The following is a 10,712-nucleotide window of genomic DNA, read 5'->3' on the forward strand; positions in this document are numbered from 1 at the left end:
ATTTGATTCCTCCAACCAATTGTCTTGCCATAATGAAGATTACCTCCATTGGGGCCTGGTGCTGATGAGGACCTTGCCTTCTTTACTGCTTGCCTGACTTTGCTGAGCTTGGGGGCATGATGTTAAACTCAGCCGTTGGTGGTGTGTGTACCCTGGTGTTCCTAGTGGGACGTCTCTTAGTTGGTCGCTGTACTGCCTTCTGACGTGCTGTTCCATTAGCTCCCTGGTGGTCTTGATCTTTCTGGACTTCTCCTCTGGCTGTTGTCTGGTGTGCTTGAAGGGGTCCTTGCAGAAGCTGACTCGCTTTTAAAAAATAAAATAAAATAAAATCAGACTTAGGCTTGTCATCATCATTGACTAGACAAAAGCCTAATTGTCATCATACCCAGCTGCGTATGACGAAATTGAAGGTGCTTCTCCACGAAGTGCACTTTTCTCAGGCAAGAGCCCAACCAAGTGATAGATCAGACTTGCTGGCATTCTGCCATGATGGATACATCGCATCACCTCCCGAGCGCAACCAGCTCCCGGCGACTGCGAAGGTTTGCCTCACCGATGCCAACAAAGCTTCCATTTGCTACGCTTGCAGATGCGTTCAGCTCTGCGAAGCCTGGATAGTCTTTGCCTGACCTCTTCCCACAGGACTTTCAGGTCCTCTTTCTCTGACTGGGTTCCCTCCCTCAAGTTTTTGCGGAGTTCTCGGCATCTTTGCACGAGCTGAGTGATCTCCTTTTTCCTCCTCCCCGTTTCTCTTAGGGTGGTCTTCTGCTTGAAGGTAAATTTCACTGTAGGTCCGGTATATCCCCAAACATGTTAGGCTTGGCTTTGACACCTCCCTGCAACCTTTCCTCTGGATACCAACCTGATTAAAACCAAAGCCAAGACCTTTTACAATAGCTTAGCTAATAGCGCAGACAATGAAAATGAACCTGAGCCTTGTTCAAGTGCCCCGAGTGAGGCTCCTCGGCCGGCGGAAATTGCGATCCATTTTGTGCTTCCAAGGAGGCATATTGATAAGTTCTGTGTACTCCTACTTGAAGTTCCTTTAGAACAACCCCAGAAATGTTGGGATTTTTTGTTCAAACAAAAGACTGGTGGTTTTGTCAGCCTTAGTAATACTTACTTCCCTTAGGAAAAAAATGAAAACGAAAATGATAAAGCAATATAATCAGACATAGGCTTTGTCATCATCATTGATTAGTCAAAAGCCTGATTGTCATCATACCCAGCTGCGTGTGACGAAATTGGTGGTGCTACTCCACAAAGTGCGCTTTCCCGGCAAAAGGCCAAAATAAGTAAAATAAAAATATAAGAATCACATCCTGTCAAGGTAAATACTAAAAAATGCCTAAATTGCCTAATCTAAGATATTATTACTATCCACGGAGATCCGGGTGGTTCATTACAGACTTGTTGGCAATCTGCAGTGATGGATACATCAAGAATCAAGATGGCGGAAGCGATGGTGTGAATTTTGAGGCATTTAAATTGGAAATTTGGTACTTTTCCGAAATGGGTGCTTCCCCAAAAAATTGAAGTGAACATTTTGGGGGATTTCCGGAGTTTAGGGAGGTTGTCCAGAGTCCCGGAGTTTCCATTGCATTTCCGGAGAAACTCCTGAAATTCCGGAGTGGTTGGCAGCCCTGAGTCTCTGTTCCCCTTGTCGTGTGCCATTGTTTTCGTTTGCTGACGCGTCACCCCAGCAGCCTTGATCATTGCCACAGCCATAGCCTTTATAAGAAACCTAAGTTTGTTTGCTACTTTGATGGTTATACTGTTTGTCCTCCCCTTTGAACTGAGTGAGTTAGTGAGTTTATCCTTCTTGGAGCGAGTTTGTATTTTGGAGCATGCTTGTTCTCCCCACTGAACGAAGGCTTGTAAATTAAAATATACTCTGCGTCTGAGTCCTGCATTGAGTCCAGTACTGACAAACAGGTGATTTAGAATACAAGTTCCTTTAGTTTTTATTCCTCAATTCCTTGTTTTTTCCCAATATTTGTTTTTGTTTTTTGTTTATGTATTTTAGCAAAACATTTTCATGTTACACCATCAACCATGCCTGGTCTACTTGTTTCACTCCACCTGGTCCACTATTCTCGCTCCTGCATGCAACCACTCTACTATTCATGGCACATTGTGTGCAAGTATCTAAACCAAGTGATGAACTATGTGTTGTGGAAAACAAATGGGATTTGTAATGAGCTTGACCATGTGATTGCTTGTTACCAGTGAGTCTTCCTTTCTCTGTCTTGGATGCACACAGACATTATTGAATGTTATTTTAGTAAAGCAGATTGTTTTATTTTCATTTGTATGTGCGCAGACCAAGGACATACCCAGAGCTGCTTTGTTTTCCAGGACCACGTCTGAGTTGACCTTTTTCTTCTTTTTACCTTTGATGCCGAACATAAGCTTGGTCTTTCTGATAATGAAACAACACAACAAATCATTATGGTATCTATATTGTATATGAATATGCATATTTATAGATGGATATACAGTAATACCTTGACATACGAGTGCCATGACATACGAGGAATTTGAGATAAGAGCAAAATTCCGAGCAAACATTTATTTGCTTTGAGATACGAGACCATTTTTTAGATACAAGCATGCGAGACAATCAGGTGGCCGAGACACGAGAGGCTGCTTATGATTTTAGCCGCACTGTCTTTCTCGCCACAACTCCTTCGTGTAAAGATCTGTACGAGCACTGGGCGGAGCGTTGTAGCAAGCAGCAAGCAGGTGGAATGAAGAGTTGTACAAAGAAAAGGCGTATGATGACAATCAATATTAAGCATTAAATAATTGAAAAATATGAGAGTGGTGTACACGTGGCAGAGATTGCTCTCGCGCTCTCACTCCCTCTCTCCCTCTCGCTCTTCCTCTCGCTCTCCCGCTCCCTCGCTCTCCCGATCCCTCGCTCTCCCGCTCCCTCGCCCTGTCTCTCGCTCTCTCTCTCTTGCCCTCTCCCTCACCCTCTCTGTCTTGCCCTCTCCCTCACCCTCTCTCTCTCTCTTTCTCCCCCCTCTCTCTCATCAAGATAGACTTATTTCTTATTTCAAATCGAATAATTTGATATTTTTCCCACAGGCTCCCACAGTCCACCTGCTCCTGGATTAAGGACTTTCTGGTCAACCTATCCCAGCACGGGAAGCTGGGTCGCTAACTCTCATCCGCCTGCACGCTCAGCACCAGCTCGCTCCTAAAGCCAGGGAACTCATCCTGGATTTCCGACAGAACGAGGCTGCTCCTGCCCCCCTTTATATCAACAGAGAATGTGTGGAGCATTCAAATTCCTGGGGGTCCATATCTCTGCTGACCTCATTTGGGCAGAAAACACCACAGAACTCTGCAAGAAGGCGCAACAGAGGCTACAGTTCCTGAGAGTACTCAGGAAGGAGTAACTAAACACCAACCTGCTGGTTACCTTCTACCAATCAGCGATTGAGAGCATGCTGACCTATGCTGGGCCAGGGTGGCACGCAAGCTGCACAGACAGGAAAAGACTGCAAAGGGTGATCAGCAGAGCTCCAAAGATCATCACCTGCCCCCTTCCTCCCTTGTCCACCATCTACAAACTCCCGGTGTCTAGGAAGGGCAAAGAGCAACATAAAAGACAATACACATCCTGGCCTCCACCTCTTCAACCTGCTGCCCTCTGGCAGGCGCTACAGTACCATAGCAGCCAAAACAAAAAGACTCAGGATAGTTTTTTCCCAAGAGCCGCCACCATAATCAACTTGAGTTCTGCACTAGGGGGACCTAATCTAGAGTAATTTCTTATTTTGTGCTTGCACTAGAACTCCATTGGCTGCTCACCACTTTAGTCACTTTTTGTACCCGACTACTTATTGATCCGACTCCTTATTCCTGTTGACGACAGTAATCCATTGAATATCACGTATAATGTAGACCAGACAAGGCAAAATCATCATTTGAACCCAGGAACCAGGTTATTGGGAGTCTTTTTCGTCAGAAGCGAGAGGCATTGGATCATCGGTGGAATATTCGGGAGGTGCCGTAGGGGAGCTTTTCAGGAGGAGGTTTTGTGAGAAGTCAGCTGAGAGACATGCCGTATTTTCCACACTATAAGGCACACCGCATTATAAGGTGCACCTTCGATGATTTTAATATTTTAAAATGTTTTCCATATATAAGGCGCACCACATTATAAGGCGCTAGAGTAGAGGCTGGAGTTACGTTAATATGCATCCTGCGCTAAAGGGAATGTCAACAAAACAGTCAGATAGGCAAATCGACTTTCTGACAACTCCATTCACTCCGAAAATGAATAAACAACTGTTTTATCCTTTTCTCCGAGGTAAAGTATTAGTATTTATATCACATAGTGGAGGGAAAACTTTTCCTCCATTCAGTAAACACGTAAAAAAAACTTATGCTGTTACGGTATATTAACGTTATTGCAATCACAATATAGTAACACTCGTAATAGTGCAAAGCAATAACAATAACGTTAATAACTCAATGTTGTTCACGCGGGGGAACGGTGCATGCTTTCACATACACAATGAGGCACCATAACATTCAGCTGTTGACGTCCATATTCACAATATGACTAACCTTGTTCCACTGTAAACACAAAAGAAGTATGGAAAGCTCTCTTTATCAGTTCATTCCTCATCTATGATTCCCTCAAATTCTTTGTCTTCAGTGTCCAAATTGAACAGCTGGGCGAATGGGGCAACCATCACCCAGGCTCGGTCTCATCAAAGTCGTCCTTAATAGAGTCCATGTCGCTTTGGTTGACTGGCAGCTGCAGGTGACAATTTCTGCCTTCCTGAAAGCTCGAACCACAGTTGAAACTGATATATCAGCCCAGGTATTTAAGATCCACAGGCAGATAGTGGTGTATATTGTCCGGCGCTGTCTACCAAGGGGCAAAATAGACTCGGCAGCTGCTTGTCGTAGTTGCGAGACCTGTTGCGGCCCAATATTGATCCATATATAATATATAGTTCGCAGTCCAGCTTTGAATGCTGTGTTGATGTGGCTGGAGTTTTTCTGTCAATCCCTTCGGAATGACGGCGAACACCGAATTAGTGTGCTCGCCGTCATACCGGGTGGAATGACAAAAGAACTATATATCCCAGTATGCACAGCGCACAGGGGAAAATTGAGTCTCCGGCTGCTTACCCTAGTTGCGAGACAATGTTGCGGATCAATATTGATCCATATATAATATAGTTAGCAATCTAGTTTTGAATGCTGTTGACGCCAATCTAGCGGCTGGAGTTCTTTTGTCAATCCACCCGGAATGACGGCAAGCACTGAATTAGTGTAATTGGCATCATACTGGGTGTATTGACAAAAGAACTACATATCCCAGCATGAACTGCGCACGGGGGAAAATGAAGTCACAGGCTGCTTACCGTAGTTGCGAGACCTGTAGAGGATGAAGTACTCCATCAACTGATAGACTGATTTTTTTATTTTATCGTGATAACAATTTTAATATTGGTCCATATATAAGGTGCACCAGATTAAAAGGCATCCAGGGGACATCCTGATCAGATGCCAACTAATCTGGTTCCTCTCAATCCAGAGGAGAGCAGCTCTACTCAGAGCCCCTCCCGGATGACCGAGCTTCTTGGACATCCTGCGGAGGAAACTCATTTCAGCCGCTTGGATCCGGGATCTTGTTCTTTCGGTTACGACCCACAGCTTGTGAACATAGAAGAGGGTGGGAATGTAGATTGATCGGTAAATAGAGACTCAGACTTTTGGCTCAGCTCCTTCTTCACCATGACAGACCGGTGCAGTGTCTGCATCACTGCAGCCGCTGCACCGAACCGCCTGTCGATCTCGCATTCCATTCTTCCCTCACTCGTGAACAAGAACCCAAGATACTTAAACTCCTCCAGAGAGAGCATGCCACCCTTTTCTGACTGAGGACCAAGGTCCCAGATTTGGAGGTGCTGATTCTCCGTGTGCGGTCGATTGGTCGCCAGTCTTTTGGTCGCGGTCTTTTGGTCGCCCGGACCGCGACAACGGGCGATCAAAAGACCGGCGACAAAACAAGGTAAAATAACAGTCTACGCATCAATAAAAGCCAACAATGGCCATGAGCAGTTTCACTGAGCCGACGTGTGAGTGTATAAGAGTTTGTATGTACATGCGTTGTCCCTTTAAGAAGCTACGTCAGTCAGTCTTAACAAGTTCTCCAACAAAAAACAATAAAAGTCCGGGAAATTTGGAGCTTTTTTTTAGCCTAATAATTACTAGGGCATTAAGTATGACTAAATAGTAATGGATAGTTTGTATTTAGGGAATTTGTGCAACGATTTAAATGGTAATTATCAATAACCTTCCCGGCGACCAATCGACTATGTACCCTGATTCTCATCCCGATTGCTTCACATTTGGTTGCCAATCATTCCAGCGAGAGTTAGAGATCACGGCTTGATGAAGCCAACAGAACCACATCATGTGCAAAAAGTAGAGGCAATACTGAGGCCACCAAAGCGAACCCCCTTAACGCCAAAGCCACGGCTGCGCCTAGATATTCTGTCCATAAAAGTGATTAACAGTATCGGTGACATAAGGCAGCCCTGGCGGAGTCCAACCCGACTGGAAACGGTCCGACTTACTGCCGGCTACGCAGACCAGACTCTGACACCGGTCCTAAAGGGACCGGACCCCACGTAACAGGTTCCGTAATGCCATACTCCCGGGGTACCCCCCACAAGACTCCCCGAGGGACACAGTGAAACGCCTTCTCAAAGTCCACAAAGCACATGTACACTGGTTGGGCGAAGTCCCATGCTCTCACGAGGACCCTGCTGAGGGTGTAGAGCTGATCCACTGTTCCACGGCCAGGACGAAAACCACACTGCTCCCGTGAATCCGAGATTTGACCTCAGGCGGACCCTCCTCTCCAGTATTCCAGAAATGACCTTCCCGGGGAGGCTGAGGGGTGTGATTCCTCGATAATTGGAACACACCCTCTGGACCCCCTTTTTAAAAAGGGGAATCACCACCCCAGTCTGCCAATCCAGAGGCACTGTCCCCGATGTCCACACGATGTTGCAGAGGCGTGTCAACCAAAACAGCCCCCACAACATCCAGAGCCTTTAGAAACTCCGGGCGGATGTCATCCACCGGGCCCTAGCCACCGAGGAGCTTTTTAACCACCTTGGTGACTTCAACCCCAGAGATAAAAGAGTCCGCCCCAGAGTCCCCCAGCTCTCCTTCCCCATGGGAAGGTGTGTCAGTGGAGGTGAGGAGGTCTTCAAAGTATTCGGCCCACCAGTTCACAACATCCTGAGTCAAGGTCAGCAGCGCCCCATCCTTACTATACACTGTGTTGATGGTGCAGCTGCCTCCGGAGTCCCATGGGCCAAAAGAGCCCAATAGGACTCCTTTTTTCCGCCTGACGGCATCCCTTACCACCGGTATGCACCAGCGGGTTCTGGGATTGCCGCCACAACAGGCACCGACCACCTTGCAGCTGTACCACACCAGTCTGCTGCCTCAGCAATAGAAGCGCAAAACATGGTCCACTCGGACTCAATGTCCCACGCCTCTTCCGGGACATGAGAGAAACTCTGTCAGAGGTAGGAATTGAAACTCCTTCTTACAGTTGACTCCACCAGGTGTCCCCAGCAGACCCTCACAAAACGTTTGGGACATCTGTCCCCACCATTGGAGCCAACTCACCACCATGTGGTGATCGGTTGACAGCTCCCATTACCCATCCAGAGAGCTCTATTTACGGATACAAGCAATGGTCTCAGCCCACTGCCTGGACTTAAATGGAAACTCAACTTCCACTTTGTTCCTCCGTGGTATCCAGCCATCTTAGCCGCCCAAAAGGCTCTCTTTTCAGACAAGGGTAATGGTGTTCGCCATAACGTTGCCTAGAGATTTCACTTTGAAACATTTCTGGGAAAATCCACCATCAGCTCCACGACCCCAATGCCCCCAGAGTCCTCCCGGAAGGTCTATTTTCGGAGAAGAACCAGGATGCCTGCCGCAAGGTCACACGATGCTCGCATTTCTGAAAAAACCCTCATAGAGGGTCCCGGCTGCTCAGAAAGCTATTTTCGGATAAAAATGACGCCCACTGCCCGCCAGTTTTTTTCTCGGTGTTGAGTTCCACCATTTTCTTCGTGGTAAGCATTTTTATGAAATTTTATTTATACCAATTATAAAAAAACGGCGATGTACTGAAGCCTCGAATGTTGAAGCTACGACCTGAAGGATCACAGTACTTATTCTTGTTGACTACTTATTTATGTTGACTGCTTATTAATTTATTACTTATTTATTACCATATTTACTCGCATTTAAGCCACTTTTGTCGGAAAAAAAAGAGTGAATCGAGGGTACGGCTTATATGCGCATAAAAACAGACATGCACGAATCCGTCGTGACGAAAGACGCAAGACAATGCAGCCGAAACGGTCATTGATTTCAAAATAGAGAAAAGATAAACAGATAAAACGCCAAACAAAACTTATTATAGGTCTATGAATGAAATTCATAAAGAAAAAAAAACGTCTCTTGCACAAAACGCAAAACGTTCCCATCACTGCTTGCTCGGGACGCGCAAGCAGTGATGGCCGTCTTAGCGAGGTCGGGGTACAGCCATCTTGGCGAGGTCGGGACGCAGCAGTCTACATTTTTTTCGCCAGACGCAAGTAGCCTTGATTTTGAAATAAAACAAAATTCCACCTTGATTTTTTTCGTTTTATTTCTTGTTCGAAAGTGTCAACTATTGGAGTAATATAAACCATCGAAAGAATTGAGATCATTTGACATTAGAAGCAATATGGCTGCCACAACATCTTAAATTCTGGGAAGAAATTTTTAATTTCTGTAATTAGAAAGCATTAGGTTCTCATCGAGATAGACTTATTCCTTATTTCAAATTGAATAATTTGATATTTTTCATTTACAAAGACAGACATATTAACTTCCGTATGATATTCGCCCTAGTGTGCTTTTGATTCATACAGTATCTCAGAAAGACCACGTGTGATGATTTTTCTTAAGATTTTCCCTTCAAAGTAACACATTTGTACTCCCGATTAAAACCATGACCATGGTGGTGAAAATTGGAAATCAGGGGGCGGCTTATTCACGGTAAATTGTAAAATTCAACAATTTTAAGACAATTTAAAGGGTGTGTCTTATACGCGCGGGCGAGTAAATACGGTATTTATGTTTGTACCTAAGCTTTAATTATCATTATACTTGCATACTGACAATGAAGGCATAAAATTCAATTCAATAATGACAACTTCTCAGATAAATGGGACAACTACCTCCACCATGATAAAGCGATGACAAATATTCCTATGTAAGGTTGGCAATGACTCCACTCCGTCCAAATAGTGGCCGAAAAAGCTTGGTCATTTGAGTGTTAAGTGTAGATTTACATTGATGTTTAACATCGTTTGTCCTTTTAGATTTAAAACACATTTATATGTGCCTCCCATTTTTTAGGGAAGACAAATAATTAGAGTAATGAAAATGCTCATGCTCAAAGTTTCTGGTTGTAATACTTTGTTGCATACCATTTAACCTATCGCAAGATGAAATAAAACCAAAACATTGATGAAACTTAAACTTATGTTATTAGAGGCATTAGACCTTGCTGGAGGTCTGCCTGCTGCGAATAATCTATCTAATCTCCACTTTTATTATAAAATGCAACAAAGAAAAGCTGCTCACCGTTGTTGTGTCGCAGGACTCTCTATAGTGTCCATCTTGTGTTACATGGAAAAAAAACTTATTTTCTATACTTTACTAACTAGTAAATACAGAAATTAAACTAGTTCTACGAAAATGGATCTTGATGTTAACAGGCTCATTCTTAATGGAACCTATGCATTACAAAGCTGGACAACTTAGTTTCTCTACATGTTTTTTCCTCATCTCTAAATAAATGACACACTGCTCTCACTCGAACCTCCTCTTCACGCTTGACAAAACATTCATTGTTAGTGATTCTAACTCATGGCCATCCCCTCCTTAGATGCCACCTCACATATTGTATCCCAATCTACTTTGCAATCCAATATGTAGCCAATTGCATTTGTTTCCATCCTAAAACTCAAGAAATTAAAAAACACAATTCTGTATTTAATAGTCAGATTCTTACTTCGGTGCAGGATCCATTGTAGTGGGTGCAGCTTGTAGTTGTTTGCAGCCAGCATCACCAGTCCAATGGTGCCCGGATCATGTGGCTGATGTAATGTCAAAAGTTACATCATAATGAGACATTTACCAACAAGTGACTGATACCGAGTGACTGATATTTTCCACTTTCAGCCCATTTGCCTGAAGAATGCAACCAACTCTGTAATAGTCTGAAGTTGGTTTTCTGTTTGTAAAAAAGAAAATCACTTATTCTATGCCATATTTCTCTCCAGATATTAGCATAATAGAATTATTTATTATTATTATAACAACTTTTCTTATTTCAAGTAGGACTACGAGATTGAAAACGTTAATATTTATTTCTCTGCTGGACCGGCACCAGGTGGCTCTCGGACCGGCACCGGTCCCCGACCCATTGGTTGGGTACCCCTGGGTTAAAGTAATAGGAATAAGCATCTGTTAATGTAATATATTACGTTTTTTGATAATTATACCCTAAAAACAGAGTGGTCAGAGTCAAAAAAAGACATACATATAAGTCGCAGGCCAAAGCAAGAAGAACACCATTAAGTTATTTGTAGTTT

General features: G+C 44.1%; 1 protein-coding gene across 8 annotated transcripts in view; it reads right to left on the bottom strand.

Moving 5' to 3' along the window:
• Positions 1-10,206, bottom strand: part of fer1l6 (fer-1 like family member 6) — a 104,108-nt gene extending 93,902 nt beyond the window's left edge. For 3 of the 8 annotated variants that reach the window (XM_077617254.1, XM_077617255.1, XM_077617252.1), the window contains exons 1-2: positions 9,700-10,058; positions 2,337-2,422 (exon numbers count right to left, since the gene is read on the bottom strand). In XM_077617254.1, the coding sequence (XP_077473380.1) occupies positions 2,337-2,422; positions 9,700-9,734 (121 nt within the window). In that variant the 5' untranslated portion in view covers positions 9,735-10,058. Of the gene's footprint in view, positions 1-2,336; positions 2,423-9,699; positions 10,070-10,129 lie in introns of those variants that run through there. The other 5 variants (XM_077617253.1, XM_077617263.1, XM_077617257.1 and 2 more) reach the window with 5 other exon arrangements.
• Between the last annotated feature and the right edge of the window lie 506 nt (positions 10,207-10,712).

Source organism: Stigmatopora argus, chromosome 13, assembly GCF_051989625.1.
Source record: "Stigmatopora argus isolate UIUO_Sarg chromosome 13, RoL_Sarg_1.0, whole genome shotgun sequence".
Classification (NCBI taxonomy): Eukaryota; Metazoa; Chordata; class Actinopteri; order Syngnathiformes; family Syngnathidae; genus Stigmatopora; species Stigmatopora argus.